This window comes from Sinocyclocheilus anshuiensis, unplaced genomic scaffold, assembly GCF_001515605.1.
Source record: "Sinocyclocheilus anshuiensis isolate Anshui unplaced genomic scaffold, SAMN03320099.WGS_v1.1 scaffold222, whole genome shotgun sequence".
NCBI lineage: Eukaryota > Metazoa > Chordata > Actinopteri > Cypriniformes > Cyprinidae > Sinocyclocheilus > Sinocyclocheilus anshuiensis.
Genome location: NW_015542408.1, coordinates 1,989,657 through 2,009,266, shown reverse-complemented (window position 1 = coordinate 2,009,266; position 19,610 = coordinate 1,989,657). Strand labels below are relative to the sequence as shown.

Genomic DNA, 19,610 nt, shown 5'->3' with positions numbered 1-19,610 from the left:
TTCTCAGTTCTGATACATTTACTTGAACTATTTCTAGTTCAAGTAACTATTTCTATAGTTAATATAGTTCTCATCTCTTGATTTAACTGTGTGTGTGTGTGTGTGTGTGTGTGTGTGTGTATACACACATACATCTATACATATATATATATATATACATACATATATAGAGAGAGAGTATCAACTGGGAATTTCATGCTCAAAAGTGAAGGAACCCTGTATATAATGTCTGTTAGTAACTTGCTGTCCTAATGGAAGTAGTTATAACGTGATACCCAAGATTATCAAAGGTTACATAAACTATTTCTGCTGTCGACAAAGAAAACCTGCAAGTTCGATATTCCCACATAAAGACACTGGACCTATTATTAGTGATAATATCAACAACAAGCCGTTAGACACAATCTGAAGTGTTTGTGAGATCAGCATCCCGGCCTGACGGCCATCTGTAAGAGCATCACCTGTCTGTTCTCTGTGGGATGAGTCTTGTTGATGTGTCTGGTCAAACCCGGAGAACTGAAGAACGTGGAGGGACAGTGTTTGCATGAGAATATCTGCTGTTCTCCAGGACTCAGATCAGGTCTGAGGAGTAAGTCATCTCTGACCGCGTGCCAGAGTCGGTGTTTGTCCCTGATCTCCGCGGAGGGGAAGTGCGCTCCGCACAGGTGACACGGGAAAGTGATCTGTCCGCTTTCAATGTGAGCGTATGAGGATGCTCTGATCGTCTCGTGCGCGGCCAGGTGTTTCCTCAGGTAGGCTTGCCTGCGGAACTTCTTGCTGCAGTAGTGGCACTCAAACACTTCTTCCGGAACAGACGAGGGCAGGTAGGGGGTGCTGGACCTGTCGGGCTCCTCGGGGCAGTGATCGAACAACCTCGAGCTGTCCGCGGAGCCGATACGCATCTCAAAGCATTTCTCCGAGGACGGGAACCTTTGGTCCAGAGGAGGGTCTTGGGATCCCCTGTCCATCATGTTGCTGTCCGGTGCTGATCTGTGCTGTTGGGAGCTGTCCGGACTCAGCTGGTGCTGATTGTTCAGTCTCAGCTTGCTGGCGTTCTCCTTCCCCTCCACTGAGGTCTTCTCGTGGTCGCGCGCCTCCAGCGGAGACTTCTTCGCGTCTCCGGTGCTAAGGTTGCGAGGTTTGTGCCATCTGCGATGGGACGCGAGGTTGGCAGGACAACTGAAGACTTTGTCGCACTCCGGACAGCGGTACTCAACCCGGACGATCCTGGAGCACTTGTGCTGGGCTAGAGAAAACGGATCAAGGTATTCTTCCTTACAAAGCTGGCAGATGAACTCACCGAGCGGTTTTTTTCTACCACTTTGCGGTGCTAGTTTTGACTCGGGGCATTCTTTTTTTATTTTAAGCCCGAGGACCGGTGAGGTGGTGACTTCGTCTTCAAAATTGAGCTTTCTGATGACTTTAGGCTTTTTGGGTGGTTTGCTTTTGCGCTCTGAGTCCATGAACGCGCGTTTTACGCACTGGTGAAAGGCAGGGTAGGTGGGCACCGATGAGGGCATCGGTGTGCCAAACTTCATGTCAGAGTGGTTCATTAGCAGACGCTCGATTGAAGACACCGGGGTGGCCAAGGGGAACGACTCGGCCATGGCTGGTGAGCTGAGACACCTGTCCAAAAGCTCCGTGCTGATGGGTTTGATCGGGCTGTAGGAGTCGGTGCTGTTGCGCGGAGATGACGCGCTCTGCTCCGGGTGGCTGAAGTAGCTCTGTGCGTAATCGACGCTCTCTCCAACAACCCCTCCAGAGTCCTCCAGAAGATGTTTAGAGCTTACATCACTTGTCCATGATTCTGTAATAGGTTCCAGCACATCCGGCACACTTGCATTTGGAGTTTGGAATGGCAGGTCCTCTTTGCGCGGCTCTTTTTCTTCTTGCGCTCGCACCTTGTAGGATGAAGATGAGGCACGTTTACTCCGTTTCACTAAAAATCCTCGTGGCATCTTCACCCAAAGTCCAGATGAAACTACTGAGGAGAAGATGCGGGCTGGATACTGTCGCCGTGATGCGCCCCGCGCGCGTTTTATCCTTTGGGTCGCCTTCAGGTTCTGTGTGAGGTCACTCTCAGTGCCGCAGTTGTGCCCAATCAGTGCTGACATTCACGAGGAGGGGGCGAGCATTAATGAGCTGTTCCAGTTACGGATTCATTTCTAATGGAGAGCAGATTGTTATCTCAAAGGTCTCAAGGGATCGATGGGCTCTTTAACCTTCCCATGTTTTACAGTTTACTGTTCAATAATGTGAGATCAGTCCACCGAACAATTTTAAATATGCTACCCTGTCCCAAGATAAAATAATATTTCATTATCGTAGTAATTTTTGTCAATTTTAAATAAAACGCTTAGAAATTATATTCATAATTTGTATTTATTTATTAGTACTTATTTGTAGATTTTTATGTAAAATAATTCTTTATTTTGAAAATGTAATTTAATTTAAATCAAATAGGCTAATAGTTGTTTTAAAATTTGTTTACTTTTTTATTTCAATTAGTGTGCCAAACTGTGTAGTTCATCAAATAATGTTATTAGCTTTAACTTTGTTGCTTTGTTCTTGTTTTCGTTTTCTTTATTTTCTTTATTTCATTATTTTTAAAATAAATTTATAAGAATATTATTATTCCTAATAATATTGTATTATGCCTTGGGTGACAGGGAAGCAAATTTCAGGTTTGACTCATTTTTCTAATGAAATCATAAGCTTATTCAAATAGCCTATGCTAATGAATAATTACCCCTAAATATACATTTAAATAATTATTTTTCTTAATCTCTTTTTAAGTGAAATGTCCATATACAGAAATCGCAATCTATTAACTTAAATGTGTTGTCTTTAAGGTACTTTTAACACGTACATAGCGTACAACAACGTTCTATTACTATCGCAGTGTTTTCTAAAACAACAGTACGGGCTACAATACAAGAATAGATCATATTGTAATTGGTGGCCAAACAGTGAACGCTGGGAATACGCGCCGCTGGTTTTCTCATGTTGAGGGTGTTTGGGGTCAGTCAGGCTGCTGATAACCTGCAGAAGCTGCGGACGCTGATAACAGACGCAGCTCTTTATTCTGTGGAGTAGGGGGCGGATGGATGCTGAAGCCACAAACCTGTTACCATCCCATTATGCTGAGCTGGGATTCTCCTCCCAGGACACTCATCTGGACGACAAACGAGCGTGAGAAAGCGCCGGTGGAGACGCCTGGCCGGTTTATTGAGGAGACGATCATTTACACAGTGGTTAAAGAGAGTTTACTGATTTAGAACATAGTAGCACAGACAGACAGACAGGTTGGTAGGTAGGTAGGTAGATGGACGGACAGACAGACAGATAGGTAGATGGGCGGACGGACGGACAGACAGACAGACAGGTTGGTAGGTAGGTAGGTAGATGGACCGACGGACGGACGGACAGACAGACAGACAGTTTGGTAGGTAGGTAGGTAGGTAGGTAGGTAGATGGACGGACAGACGGACGGACAGACAGACAGGTTGGTAGGTAGGTAGGTAGATGGACCGACGGACGGACGGACAGACAGACAGACAGTTTGGTAGGTAGGTAGGTACAGACAGACAGACAGGTTGGTAGGTAGGTAGGTAGATGGACGGACGGACGGACGGACAGACAGACAGACTGGTAGGTAGGTAGATGGATGGACGGACGGACGGACGGACAGACAGACAGACAGACAGGTTGGTAGATAGGTAGGTAGGCGGACGGACGGACGGACAGACAGGTTGGTAGGTAGGTAGGTAGATGGACGGACGGACGGATAGACAGACAGACAGACAGGTTGGTAGGTAGGTAGATGGACGGACGGATGGACGGACGGACGGATGGATGGATAGATAGATAGCATGCCGGTTGGCTCTTGATTTCGCTCTGCAGGAGATGATCTGCTCCAGCATCAGACTCTGGCAGCTTTATACAGACAGATTGTTGAATAATTAATGTTTAATCATCTTTAATGAGGGCTCGTGTTGTATTTATCACTAACACAGTTTTGGTCCATTAGCTTAAAATTATCACATGGACGTCACATCAATTAAACTGAAAAACTGAAACACCATTAATGGAGTAAACAAATAAATATATAGTTAGCAAAAAAAATATTTGTTGAAAAAAAAAAAAAGGAATTGAATGGTCCACTCCATTAATGCACAGTCAATTGTACACAGTACCAATCACTTTAACAAAAAAAAAACAGTTTACCAGTTTATTTAGTACAGGATGCGTGCTTTTTAAAAACTTTTATATTAATAGGCTATTTAGATTCTTAAATGTTCAATTATTATTAATATATATATATATATATATATATATATATGCAAATGTATATACATCTATATTATTCAAAGCAGATGACTTAATGGCTGCGTGTGATTTATGAACTAATCGCGCACACTGAATCTACTGTTTATTACAATCTGTTGCCATCTAGTGGAATATTAGAGCAACTGCTCTTTTCATGTTTTTTTATGGCAAGACCTTTCCTTCTTTTATTCATTCACTCTCTTTCTCCCTCTCCTTCATGCTTTTGCTCTCTCTCTTTCATTATTTTACTATGTCTCTTTCTTTTTTTGCAATTTTTATATAAACAGACATTTTAAAAAATGTTTACCACACTGTGTAATAGAAGTATTTCATAGATAGATAGATAGATAGATTATTTAAAATAAATAAATAAAACAAACAAACTGGACCTAAGCATTTAAAGAACGCGGAACATTCAATAAATAAAGTGTGTCTAGGTTTGAAGACACTAAACAAATGCGTGATGTCTGTGTAAATGTATCGAAGTAACAGGTTTGTCCATTAGAGGACGGTAGGGGAGCAGAAACGTCTGCGCTAGTGTGTGGAAAATCCTTCACAGATTCCGTCTGGCACTGTTACATTGGCAGGCGTGTGTGCCAGAAATACTTTGTTATGCTACTAAATATTTACAGTGGATAGGCTACTTATTTTATTTCATTTTTGCGTCACTATTTTACAATTTCCATGAGATTGAGTTTTCACATTTCTGTTGCGTCTACAAGACATTGTGTTTGCATGGATAAAAGCATCTGCTAAATGAACAAATGTCATTTGCAAAAAACGCTTGTCACTTTATTGTTTCTAGAACTGAATTGTCTCACTAGACAAAAAAAGGGGAAATACCACCTACACTACATGCATATGCTTTTTCTGGGCAACTTTTTGCGTGTGAGGGAGAGAGAAACCTGTAAGTGAAGTATGCAGGGAATGCACTGGCCCTTTAAAATCAATACAGTCTCCTGCATAAAGGTTACAACACTACTCATAACCATTACATAACCTGTTGGACTGCTGCTCCATTTCAGGTGAGATTGGTGTGGAATCACATTCCTTTCACACTGTTTAAGCAGTGTGATTCATGGACCCAGCTTCAGGATTCCCCCTGTGTAAAATGTCCTCTGCTTGAAACTGGGAAAACTGTGATGACTTGTTTAAAAGTCCTGTGCAGTGACACACACTGCAGAATTCCCATTCACACCTCTGGGACTTTAAACATCATGTCTGGTGATGGAAAGATGGGGGAAACCTGAAGGTAAAAGGTTAGTGATTTACCCTATTTTCATGTTTACAAAGTGTCATTTATGTCATATACTGTATATACGAAAATGTAAGTGACACTATAGAGGAGTCTGGAAGAAAATGGAAAATTCCAGTGGTGTTTGGAAAGTGTGACCCCATCCTTTGCTTCACAGCTAAACCTTCAGTGTGAGTCAGCAGGTGGTGTGTCAGAACATGCCATTTCATGTCAGCAAGTTTCATATAAAATTACATTGTTTACACATGAGTGAAAATTTAGTATTTTTTTTAGCCTGACAGACTACTGGAAAAGTCACCATCATTATATCAAAGGACACCGGTGCCTTGTTTAATCAGGTTCAAGAAATAGTATCTCAAATTATTTACAGGAATTTACATATATTACCATTCAAAAGTCTCTTATAGTCACAAAGGCTGCATTTATCTGATCAAAAATACAGTAAAAACAGTATTATAGTGAAATACTATTATTAAAACAACTATTTGAATATATTGTAAAATGTAATTTATTCCTGTGATACATAACTGGATTTCCAGCATCACTACTCCAGTCTTCAGTGTCACATGATCCTTCAGAAATCATTTTAATATGCTGATTTTCTGTTTATAAATAAATAAATAAATAAATGTTGAAAACAGCTGAGCTGCTTACAATTTTTATGGAAACTGTGATACATTTTTTTACAACGTTTTTTTTATGAATAGGAAGTTCAAAAGAAGAGTATTATAATTAATATATATTATTTGTAACATTATACATGTCTTTACTGTCACTTTTGATCAATTTAATGCATGCTGAATAAAAGCATTTAGTTTTTCAAAAAGAAATAAATGTACTGACTAAAAATATATGAATATATAACATTTTAAAATATATATTCATATATAAAAATGTTTGAATTGCACAATAGGTTTGTATCTTGCATCTAGCCTATATTAAATATTGCAGCACTGCATAAAAACAAATGTGCAACAATTAATGACAAATGCATATGCGTATGAAACTCTTTTCAACTGAATTTTGAGTGACGCCATCAAGCTCCAAAAATGATAACAAGCATCATAAATGCACCATAAAATCAGAATATTTCAAGCTTTCTGAAGCCATGTGAATGCTATTGTTATTAGGAAATTATTGAAATGTAAGTCACTCTTCATCCATAATCAAAGGATTATATTAAAATATGGTCACATGTTACACAAAACCCAGTGATTCATCGTGGGTGAATTATTCCTTAAGCATCACATGCAGATATGTTATTGTGTTATTTTACATGGCAACAATGCTACATATTAAGTATATGAGACGATATGCTATATTTAAATGTGATGGATGGTCTTGTTCCTAATGTTTAGCTTGTGAGCTCAGAGGAAGTGTGTGTGTTTATGCTGGTGTCAGAACTGCCTCAGCAAAGAGTCTCCCACCAAACATTCCCGCTCCTAAACATGCTATCTGTGTAAGAACCGAGAGCTGGACAGGACGTCCTATCCACACTGATCACATGATACCGGAAAGGAACATTTTCAAAGTTTCCAGTATTTGATCAGGCTAAATGAGTTGGGACTTCCTGACAGCACTGCGAAGCAATTGCATTGTTGTGATTTGTAGGCTACTTTCCTACATTTCCACTCATCATCATCTTATCTTACTTGAATTAATGAGATTGTATAAGAGACAAGTTACTGAACCTGTTTCTAGGTCACAGTGATACAAGTTTACAATAGTAAAAGCGTTCCCTCCTGGGAGTTCGCTTTCTGTTGTGCTTGTGCACAATGTGCATTGCAAATGTAGTTGCGTTTTAGTGGAACACCCTCTGCTCTCGGGGTTTACCGCACTTGGTTACTGTCTCTATGGTAGTTTTGTTTGAGGACAGCTGTCTTGGATTGTACACATGCGTCTTGAGCAAAAACGACGCATTCTCTGCTTCCTTTGTGTAAATGCCTTTGTGGGCAAATGCTCACAGCAGAAATACACACAGAGTTTCCCAATCTTCACATTATGAGGAAGCACTACTATGTTGGCACCATACAGTCTACTTCCTGGACTTTACCTTAATGTAACCTTTACCTTAACTATATTAATTATAAAAAAAACGAATGCTAGGAAATTCATTTTGATTTTTACATTTAATATTTCAAATTGTTAATAGGCTACAAAAAAATAAAAAATCAGTCCCACTTTGACTTCCTGGACTTTACATTAATGTACATTAACTTACTATATTAATAAAAAAAATAATAATGCTAGGAAATTCATTTTGATATTTACATTTAATATTTCAAATTGTTAATAATAATAAAAAAATAAAAAAAACAATACAAAAAGTCAATCACACTTTTGGACCCATCTGTATATTTATATTTTACATGAAACATATTTTACATATTAAATTATTTTAATATTTTAATATTATAAATGATATGTACCAGCATATTTGAGGAATTATTTACTTTTGTTTTGTTCACGTGTTGCAAAGTCGGAATTATAAACCATCTGAAATCTACGTATGATTCAATACCTTTCCTTAAACATGATTTAAAAGCTAAATAATTACAAAATTAGTAAAATTATAATTTTAGAATTGATAATAAGAATTATTACATAGTTTAATAATATAGTTTATAATTAGAATTATAAATTTAATTGATAAAATATGGAATTATAAATGTAATTTTAAATGAATACCTTTCCTCAAACATTATTTAAAAGCTAAATAATTGCAAAATTAGTCAAATTATAATTTTAGAATTGATAATAAGAATTATTACATAGTTTAATAATATAGTTTATAATTAGAATTATAAATTTAATTGATAAAATATGGAATTATAAATGTAATTTTAAATGTTACAAATCTAAAAAGATTTTAATATTTTTTAATTTATATTATACATTGCATCATATTTAATGCAATGCTTTATTTGGTTAAAATGTTGCAATGTCCGAATCATAGACACCATCTGAAATCTATATGCATGATTCGATATCTTTAAAAAAAAATAAAAAATTTGTTTTACCTTTATTCAAAAATTATAATAATAAAATGATTAAAATTATAATATAATTGTACAATTATATTAGTAATAATTACTATTATTCGATATTTTAATAATATAATTTTATAATTAGATTTTTAAATGGTTAAAAATATAATGACAAAATATTATAAATATAAATATTTTAGGATTTTTAATATTATACATTATATGCATCATATTTTATGCATCATTTTGTTCAAATTATGCAATATCAGAAACCATTTGAAATCTATATGCATGATTCAATATCTTTCAGAAAAAATTCTGAGATGTTTGAACATGGGATTTTTAGCAAACCACTAAAGTAGGCTACTCTTTGTGATGCTGTGCACTAAATATTTTCTTTTTTGACACACAATGTTTAGTTTTTTTTTAAGCCGGCCCCTGCTGGATTCTGGAATATTTTGCAACTGGAAAAGACAGGCTTTCAGTACTGATCTGATAGTGTGTTTAATGAAGCAGAGAAAATTTCCCCAAACTCTTGGCTGTAGAAACAATTCAGACGTCAATCACACTGGAAATCCCCCACCCTCAGTCAAGCCCCGCCTCTTTTCTTTTCTCTTTTAACGCTGCTCGCCTCGAACTCTCACAGTCCGGAAGAGCTACGCAGACCTCCTTGTGTCAAACATGGAGCTTTACCGAGGCAGCAACACCAACCAAATGGATTATAATGAGGATGGCCGCGGTCCCAAATCTGGGAAAATGCTTGCGAGCAACGACGAGCGTTTAGACAGCGGTTTGGATTCGCTTAAAGAGGACGAATGCACGGACGTGGAGTCTGCTTTCGAGCGGATGAGAGTGGCCGAGGACGAGCCCTGGAAGAAAGAGCTCACCGAAGACCGAGACACGTAAGTGCGCGGAGATTTCGAAAACAGTATTTTGCAGCTCATGCGAAGCGTTTACGTGCATCTGGTATTTTAAAGTGATACACATAATGAATAATGCATGAAAAATAAACAACTTTTAGGTTGCGGAGAACTATTTATTTAGACCCCATTGTTGTTTTTAGCAAGTTATTAATGTAATGCAAAAAGTTCTAATGTAATCATAAAAAGACTAAAATAACAACTTTTAGTTTTGTAAAGAACTTTACTATATTTAATAATTGTATTTATTTATTTATATATTCGTTTTTTAAAGTACTTATTGCACTGCAAAGAAAAAACAAACAAAAAACAAACAAATTAAAAGATTATGATTGTTCTTGAGCACATTTAAAGCCCTGCTCATTCCATTCACAAACCGCCCTACAGTCATAATGGGCTTTCTGTAAACAAACGCCGCATCAGTACGGACTGTTCTCTGGCGCCGGGTCAATGTGGGCGGGGCCTCGCGAGCTCGGAAAGTCCCGGGCTGCGCGCCAGACAGTCAGACGCGCGAGAGCTGCGCGTGTGCCTACTAGGAAAAATACAGTTCTCTGCACACCAAAAAAAGTTGTTTTATAAATAATGATGTTTTACAGTTGCATAACAATGTTGTTCCTTCTTTTTTTTTTTTTTTTAAGGTATCTACATCTTGCCGTTATTCATGAGGCCACAGAGGCTGCTATAAAAATGATTAATTTGTCCTATGGTGACCCCTTCCTCAACATACAAAACAACCAGAGACAGGTACATCAAGATTAGTTTTACAAACATGCATATAATAATAATATTACGTCTATATTAGTTCTATTTATGACTATTTAACTAATACTAAACCACTCCACCTCTCATTTCAGACTGCATTGCATTTGGCCGTGGTCACAGGGCAGCCTCTTCTAGTGGAGCAGTTACTGAAAGCCGGCTGTGATGCATCTCTGGTGGATGACCGTGGAAATACGGCCCTCCATATCGCCTGCAGGAAAGGTTCTCTGGCCTGCTTCAGCCTCCTAACGCAGGGCTGTCCACAGCAACTTCCAGCCATCCTCCAGACACCAAACTATAACGGTAAGATGGTGTTTTCCATGTGTGTTTGCTTGCGATGATCTTCATTTGGACATTTTTTGATCTGATTTGAATCTCATTTTACTCTCCAGGTCAGAAATGCATACACGTGGTCGCCATCCAAGGCTACCTGTCGCTGTTAGAAAGCCTCATCCAGCTTGGTGCAGACATTAATGCACAGGTAAAAATTAAATTTTCTTTTTCTTGTTTTTTTAATGCATCTGTTTGTATCTTAGCTGTATTGTGAAACCAAATGGCTAAAAATACTTGTATTTGTCTTTAGGAGCAGTGTAATGGACGTACTGCTCTCCACTTAGCAGTCGACCTCCAGAACTTTGAGCTGGTTAAACTTCTAATCACCAAAGGCGCTGATGTTCACAGCTTCACGTACGGCGGTCACATGCCTTATCACCTGACCTATGGCCGGGCCAACACAGACATCCAAAAAGTCCTGTATGAGCTCACGGCGCCACACCTAAGGGAACTTCCAGACAGTGAGTCAGAAGATAGCGACGAGGATTATGAAGACCAATGTATATCTGATGATGAAGATGTAAGCATTCCTTTTCTGGTGTTCATTTGATTCTTTTCAAATAATAAGCACGTTTATGTAGTCCTAATGTCTTGTTTTCTTGTTTCACAGATCTATGATGATATTAAAGTGATGGGGCAAGTGTAGAGGGACTTCTGGTGAATGGAGAAAGAGATTGATTTTCTCACTCATGGTGTCCTGGAACAAGTCCGCAGTGGAGCTCGCGGGGTCTCAGGTGGCTCACGGCTCATTGGCGGCACAAGTACAAGACAGATGTAAAAGGAGGCCCGGAAACGAAGGGTGTATTAGAGCAACACTGGAGAGAGGCCGACTAAAGCGCGCCATCGGCTCTCGATGATGGACTGTACTGTCAGCTGAAATTAACAGCTGTGTTTCTGTTGTACTGTGATGTTATATTGTTCATATAGACAGATTTATTTTTATATTAACATGTACATGTGTATATATAAAAGATTGAAACTTTTGTTTTGTTTTGTGGAAAGATGTAATATTTTAAATTAAAACCCTCAACTTGACTTTGTGTCCTTCCTTGGAAATGCATGAGAACAGTTCTACAAGAGAAATGAGGAAGTTAAATATCCTTTTATGTCACTGAGGAGAAGTGTTTGTGACTGCAGAACTTGTACACTGTTTTCCGTCAGCTGAGTTCACTGGAATTTCCTGAGCAGGAAGGGCCATTCAGATTAAACTGGCAATGCTGAAAGTTCCCCGACTCCCTGAATTCCCAAAATAAGGAACGTTGTGGAATTGCACACTGCTGCTTTATGAAGAATTTATCAGGATGGTAGATTAGTCGACAGCTTACCCACAGGGAACTTTTTGAGATTACATTCCTAGAAAGTGCCCCCAACTTTGATGTTCTTGGAAAAGGGTGTAGTGTCCATTTAGCATGTTATTTGAACATTGCCTACAAAATTTCCACATCCTATATTTCTAGTCTGCAATTTAAAATCACATTTAAACCAACAAAGTGAAGTGAAACTCCTTGAAAATGTCCTCAAACTTTCAGATTCACAAGTCATGCAGTTCAACTCACTGTCACACTTTGCTTTCGTCTTGCTCTTTACAGTAAAGGAGAGTCAAGAAGTGTATGTGGTTTTCTTGATTTGAATACAAACCTGAGATTTCTAAAGGGAATCCACCTTCATCTTAACCCTGCTTATTTCCAAACTTGAACCCGGACTGCACGCCTTTTTGATTTTGAGATACCATTGTGCGTCTTCAGTCCCTGAGACAACTCTTGAAATGTTCCATGCAAATGATGTAGTCATAGCGCTCGCTTTCTGAGCCCTGAGGAGTCCGGTTAGGACACGTAGGGCCCTTGACAGCTCCTGTAACTGCAGGAGAATACTCATATGATTCAGCCAGATCCGAGAAATGACAGCAGGCCGGCAATCCGGAAAATCCGACTTTTTTTTTTTGCTGTGTCTCTATGAACTACACTACACTAAGCACTACAGCTATGCAAATGCTATGTCTGGAGGGGATTCTTAAGTGAGAGTTTAGGAAATGCTATTTAAATCTTTAAGAGAGTGTGAGAAAAGCAGACAAACGCTTCCCATAAATGAAGGAGACTGTGAGACCCTTCCTGGTGATTGAAAAGATAAATTACTGATATTTTATTGGCGCCAAATGAAATGTATTGTAAAAAGCAGGAAACTGAATCAGGCAGCAACACATTACCTCATAGAAGTTGACAATCTGCAAAATAATATGGTGACTCATGAGTTCAAGTTTAATTTAAATTTAACTTAAATGTTAAAATGTAATTTAAAAGTTTTTAAAGGGCTTTTAAAGAGATATATACACACACAAACACACACACACACAGACACACACACACACACATACTTAAAAGTTAAGATATTGAAAAAAAATGAAAGACTGTTTGTTAATAAAGAATGGTAATAGTCAAATAAAAAATAATTATTAAGAATAAACTAATATTGAAGATCCAACACTTTCTTATAATGCAATTTGTAAATGAAAAAACCCAAGTATTAAATGTACACAAAAATACCAGAGAGAAGCATTTTAAATCTAACTTGCTTAAAAAAAGAAAGAATTAAACACTGTTTTCCAAAACATTTTTTTTATTGTACTGTTGCAAGAAAAAGCTACATAAACAGCAAAAAACATCAGTTGACCTGAATACTGATGACATGATTGTAATTCTCAGACTTTTTTTGTCACATGGTAAGACTTGTGCAGATCTTCTCAATCCCGTTCAGTAAGGGCCATGAGGTGGGTGTCAATCTCTGACTCTGACAAAATTCTGAAAAACAAGAGAAATATACATAAATGAACATCAGAAATGTACTCAATCATTTTACACAACAAATGACAACAAAAAGTTACATGACCAAGTGGTTTGGAACGCATAGACTACTGTTGAAAAGTTTGGGGTCGGTAAGATTTTTGTATGTTTTTGAGGGAAGTATCTTATGATTACCAAGGCTGCATTTTAAAATTGTATTTATTTCTGTGATGACAAAGCTGAATTTTCAGCATCATTACTCCAGTCTTCAGTGTCACACGATCCTTCAGAAATCATTTCAATATGCTGATTTGGTGCTTATAAAACATTTATTATTATCAGTGTTGAAAACAGTTGTGCTGCTTAATATTTTTTCTGAAACAATTTTCAGTCAGTCAATCAGTCAGGATTGATTCTTTGATGAATAAAAAGATTAAAAGAACAGCATTTATTTAAAATGCTAATCTTTTACAACATTATAAATACCTTTACTGTCACTTATGATCAATTTAATTTGCCCTTGCTTATAAATTTCCAAATAACAAATTCTTACTGACCCCAAAAGTTTAACCTGTACTGCATGTAGATAGTATGAAAGTGCCAGCCTAGTAGTACTAGTAACTGCGAGTGCCTAGTGGGGATTTTTTATTTATTTATACAGAATGGTTTGGTGGTTGACATACAGCAGGACATATGTAAATACTATGTAATGATATGTAAATATTACATCCTGTTCTATTTGAAATGTACAAACACACCTGAACTTGGGCTCCTCTGTAGTAATAACCCCGATCTCCAGCTCTGAAGGCTTGAAGTCGATGGCCAGAACGGTAGACAGGCAACTTATTGCAGTCTGTGTGGATGAAAAGTGCACAAAAGAACTCAATGTAGGAGGATACAACCACAACTAAGGGTATTAATTCCATTTGGGGGGAATGTATCATACCTCTACTGTTTGGCCAAAGGTCCAATCCAACTTCTTCTTCACTTTTTTCTCCAGGAAGCTGGTGGCTTCTGTTTGTTTCACGCCTGCAGCAGTGGCCTTGAAGCCGCAGTAGTAACCTGCAGGATCGCATTTATAGACCTGCGGCCCCAGCTCCTCATCCACGCCAACAACAATCATACCTGACAGATTAGAACAATGCACAATATTGACAAGCATGCCTTTACATTGATGCCACATACACATATAACAATAACTTTCCTTAATATGGAATTCTGATATGTACAGAATGATCTACTACTATGTCTTTTCTTATTAGTTATGCAGTATTATAATGTGTGCATAAGTTTTGCATGCCTAAAATACATGAATTTCATACTAAATGTCCCAAAATGTTACATATGCAACCGGAGAACACAATGTAATGTTTTAGACTTGTATTAGATATGAACTACTTCTAGCCTTAAGAAACACATCTTATTATCAATGCTGAAAACAGTTGTGCTGCCTTATATTTTTGTGGAAACCATGTTATCTTTTTTCTTTTTTTAGAATTCATTGATGAATAGAAAGATCAAAGAACATTTATTTGAAAGAAATCTTTTGTAATAGTCTTAATGTCTTTACGGTCACTTTTCATCAATTTAATGCACCCTTGCTAAATGAAATGACTAATTTCTTTTTTAAAAATCTTACTGACCTCAAACATTTGAACGGTAGTTTATGTATAGTCTAAAAGCACTAGCCTAGTACTGCTAACTGGTGGTACCAAGTGGGATTTTTTACCGTTTACTGAGTATGGTTTGGTGGTTGACATACAGGACATATGTAAATAAATATATGTAAATGCTATGTAATTATATGCAAATGTTATATCACACAGTGCAATGCGTTAGACTTAATATTAGATACTATCTATTTATAGGCTCATTATTTCATTGGGCTATTAAAAGTTTAGGTGTTTGGAAGATTAAAAATAGATTTCATTTTCTGCATAACATGTCTGATATAATTGAGACTGAACTACTGTCAATGTAGCTGGAATACAAAGGACTAACATGTTAAACTGTAATACTGTACTGTACGCAATGTTGTGGATCAAAATAAAAGTAAAAAAAAAAAAAAAGTTTAGGTGTTTTACACACATATTGGATTAAAAACCAGAAATGTATATTTGAGATGATAACGGTGCATCTCTTGCTGCGAGGTCACATGATAACATTTTAACAATACTACACTTTAAATACTGTTGCATACAACAGATTGTTTCACAATCTACAATATATACAGTACTGCATAGTATGTAGTTGATGAATTGAATCAGCTGACTTGAGCTGAATATTTACATTTTATGAATTTTTCAAAATTGACTATTGAATGAATCTGAATCAACATTGAACTAAATTGAGCTGAAAAATTATTGTCGTCTGAAGAGCTGAATCAAATTAATTCAACTTTGCAACAAACATTTACTTAACTAAAGTGAATTAACAGTGAACTAACTTCAAACTGAATATTAATACTACTTGTAGAACTGCTTATGAAATAAATTCAGTTCAGCTATAATTTATTAACTTTGCAACCTTGAAACTGCTAGCAAACTAAAATGAATCAACACTGAACTATATTGAGCTGAAAAAATGACATTGTCTTCTGTAGAGCTGGTTTTTAGCTGAATCAAATTGATTCATAATTGATGAACTTTGGAACATAAACAGTCATTGAACTGAACTGAATCAACATTGACTCGCTGAATATTGATACTGCTTATAGCTAAATTGATTTTTTTTTTTCATAATTGATGAACTCTGCCACCTTGACACTGTTATTTACCAAAACTGAGCTGAATTACAACACTATTATCTTCTGTATAGCTGCTTTGAGCTGAAATTGAATTCATTCAATAATTGATGCATTTTGCAAGTTATTTTCCTGTTTATTTCTGTGTAGCTGTATAGTGCATACACCTCTATACAAATAAATGTGACTTGATTCCATTCATACCGTCCTGAATCAGACCGTATACTTACAGCAGCCCAGTGGCCTCATCTCTGCGTTCTGTGTGTACACCTGTGAGATGTCTGCAATGCGCTTGCACAGCATGTCTACTGGGATCTCATAGCCATATTTATACTTCCAGTTAGCAGCTTCGTATCGCGCCCTCTGCACCTGCGACCTGCTGTCAGCTTCACAGAGAAACATAATACATCACATGTGGTGTAAAATAATACATAGTTTTACATTTCACCATACAAAAGAGCCGAAGGAGATATTCTAAAATTCACTTAAGCTGGACAATTGCTGAGATAAGTTTACCTGTCATGCCAGACATCACACAGCCAATGTTTTCTGTTATTCTGAATAAATGAGTGACAGTGGACTCATCGAGAAGCTTATCCTGGGTGATTAAAAGAGGAAAACTGAATAAGAGCATGCACAAATATTGCTCATACACCTGCCATCGAGTCACCGAAACATTTTTTGCATAGTTAATATGGAACAGGTTGCCGGTAAGTTGAAATCCAATTGAGTTTATATTAAACAGTAAAAGCAAACTTACTGGAACTTTCTTTTGAGTAATAACAACTGCACAGTCTTTCCCTCTAACAGCTACTGATGTAAGACCTCCCTGATTAATGGCCTTGAATGCATATTCTGTGGAAAATAAAATGAACATGTTAACTATGATCATAAATTGTTCAAAAAATGCAAAAATTGTAAGCCACTCAATTTTAACAACCAAGTGTTTCATTATTTTATTATTGGTATTTTATTAATATACAAGAGAATATGTAACCATATACATACAATATTTTACAAATATGTTATGCTATTTTTTATTACTTTTTAAAAATATATATAAATATACGTATATGTGCAATACAGACTATAAGGGTGAAAATAATTCATAAAATGTAGTGACTTGTAAAAGACAGAACCAATGAGCTGCTCAAGTCAAACGTGAAAAAAATGAATAAATCTCTGCATGCATAATATTCATACTTATAAACATGAAACCGAAAGTGCTTTTATCAATATTGTTATAAACAATGAATTCAGATGGATCTGTCATGTAACCTAAAACTGAAAAATACATACGAGAACAAATTAATGTGACAAAACGCTAATTAATTCTAGCAAAATATTCCGCTCATGCTTTTTTGCATCTGTTTTAATCAAATTAATGTTTAATGCTGCCATAAACACATTAGTCTGAGCAAGAAAAAAGTGCAGAATGATCCTGGTGCAAAATGACTGGGCATTTATTCTTTCGATTTAATAAAGACACACTTTCATCGATACGCACCGACTTGATAGAGTCTCCCCTCAGGAGAAAAGATGGTGATATGTCGATCAAACCCCGCGCTCGAGCCTCGGGACATAATGCGAGAGATTTACTGTTTAATATTGACGTTTGTAAACAGATCTATCCACACAGCTCTGCTGTGCACCGGAAATGATAACACTGGGTGTTTTACAACATATCCGGGTGAGATGTCATGACGCGTCGCACTCAAATGGTTAAAGGGACCCGTGTGTGAGAAGCACGATAAAAAGCACTTCTATTTAAGAACAGTTTTATTTGGGATATAGTTTATGTTTGTATAATACGAACCTTCTGCAAAGAGTACACTATTTACAAAAAGCTGTTCATTACATTGTTTTAGTGTATAGTGTACTAATGTATTGTGTAATAGTATACTGTATAACACAATGCATATATTTCATTTTATAGGTAATGAATTCTTATTCTAATTATTCACATTGAGCATTAGTGTTAATTAACTGAATAAATTGAATTATTTGACGCATATGATTTTTATGGTAAGGTAAAAATGTCTAAACCCAAATGGTGCCCCTTAATGAAGTAGTTAATTTCTGTCATGAGTTTATTTTCATAAGGGAGTGTAAACTTCTAAATGCAGAATTGGTTTAGTCAGTCTTTGAAATATTATGCAAAACAAACATTTGTTGTATGATCTTTGGTCCAAGGAGATTTCCAAATTTGTGCTGCTAACTAGCAATAATTAATGCAAACACTTTACATAATGGCAATGTCTTTTATGAGTGTTTTCAGGAGTGCTGATGTGGGCAAGGTAGACAGGTATTTCGGAATTCAAGTGCTGTACATATTTTGATGTTTCCACAACTAGAATAAGTAAAGAGCACCAAGTACATGTTCAGTAATCCTAAAAAAATAACACTGCCAAACTTACATGTTAAAAAACAACAATTTACTTACACATAGTAAGAAATGGTTATAAAAATTGAAACAGAAGTTTTTTTTTTTTTTTATTGCTTGAAGAACATAAATACCAAATAAATAACAGTAAGAAAAATCTTAATACAATTCAAAGAAGTCCAAATAGCAGCATGACAAAAAATACATGGATAAACAAAATAAACATAACAGGAAAAGTAAGAAAGAAAAACAAATAAATACAGGGGAAAAAAAAGAAAAGAAAAAAAAAACCTACAATGCAGGGGGCTTAATCATCAAAAAATACCTTCAAAAGATTACATATTTTAAGGGCTTTTTTATGACACATGAGCTTTAAAGGGGTCATATGATGCTACTAAAAAGAACAGTATTTGGTGTAATGAAATGTGTTTATGCGGTTTAAGGTTCAAAAAACACATTATTTTCCACATACTGTACATTATTGTTTCTCCTCTATGCCCCGCCTTTCTGAAACGCGTCGATTTTTACAAAGCTCATCGGTCTGAGAAAGCGAAGTGTGCTGTGATTGGCCTGCTATCGCGTAAACATAAAGCCATGTCTGCATTTGTGATCGGAGAAATGACAAACAACAAGCCCTATTCTACACTGCCCAAAAAACTCGCTTTAAATATATAAAATATAAAAATGACATACTTACAGTCTGTGAGTCAGAACAGCTTTTTTAGAGAATTTGCATAAATAAAACAAATGTTCCAATGACTCTATACCAAATACATGTTTCAGGGTGTCCACGGGTCCTTAAACAGTCTTAAATAACGTTTTCCTAATAAAAGGCCTTAAAAAAGTCTTAAAATGTCTTAAATTCAGATTCGATGGGTCTTTTTTGGTCACATTACCGCTAAAATATCTTACGTCTGACGGACCTAATGACTGTTTACAATCATTGGACAGACCAAAGATATTTTTTCTCCCCCGCGGTAGTCATTGCATCATCAGAGAGAATCGCAGTAGCAGAATACAGGTCGGACTACCTTATAATGTTCTCAATAATATCAGTAATAATATAGGTCGAGCTACAGCTGATCAGCCTTCTAGGTAGTTTAAAATGTTTTTTTTTTCCGACA

At 36.6% G+C, this 19,610-nt stretch overlaps 3 protein-coding genes across 3 annotated transcripts; 1 reads left to right on the top strand and 2 right to left on the bottom strand.

The window, feature by feature from the left end:
* Window positions 1-417: 417 nt before the first annotated feature.
* On the bottom strand, window positions 418-1,958 carry LOC107693095 (insulinoma-associated protein 2-like). The gene has a single exon (XM_016492340.1). The coding sequence runs from the start codon at window positions 1,956-1,958 to the stop codon at window positions 423-425; it is 1,536 nt and encodes a 511-aa protein (XP_016347826.1). The 3' UTR covers window positions 418-422.
* A 7,245-nt stretch (window positions 1,959-9,203) lies between these two features.
* Window positions 9,204-11,509, top strand: LOC107693152 (NF-kappa-B inhibitor alpha-like). The gene is made up of 6 exons (XM_016492428.1): window positions 9,204-9,473; window positions 10,130-10,235; window positions 10,346-10,553; window positions 10,643-10,731; window positions 10,834-11,103; window positions 11,194-11,509. Exons 1-6 carry the CDS (start codon window positions 9,253-9,255, stop codon window positions 11,227-11,229), a joined length of 930 nt encoding a protein of 309 aa, XP_016347914.1. The 5' UTR covers window positions 9,204-9,252; the 3' UTR covers window positions 11,230-11,509.
* A 1,669-nt stretch (window positions 11,510-13,178) lies between these two features.
* Window positions 13,179-17,788, bottom strand: LOC107693094 (proteasome subunit alpha type-6-like). Its single transcript, XM_016492339.1, has 7 exons — window positions 17,611-17,788; window positions 16,864-16,958; window positions 16,620-16,701; window positions 16,334-16,489; window positions 14,307-14,485; window positions 14,119-14,213; window positions 13,179-13,378 (listed from the first exon to the last, which is right to left on the bottom strand). Exons 1-7 carry the CDS (start codon window positions 17,684-17,686, stop codon window positions 13,321-13,323), a joined length of 741 nt encoding a protein of 246 aa, XP_016347825.1. The 5' UTR covers window positions 17,687-17,788; the 3' UTR covers window positions 13,179-13,320.
* Window positions 17,789-19,610: the final 1,822 nt, after the last annotated feature.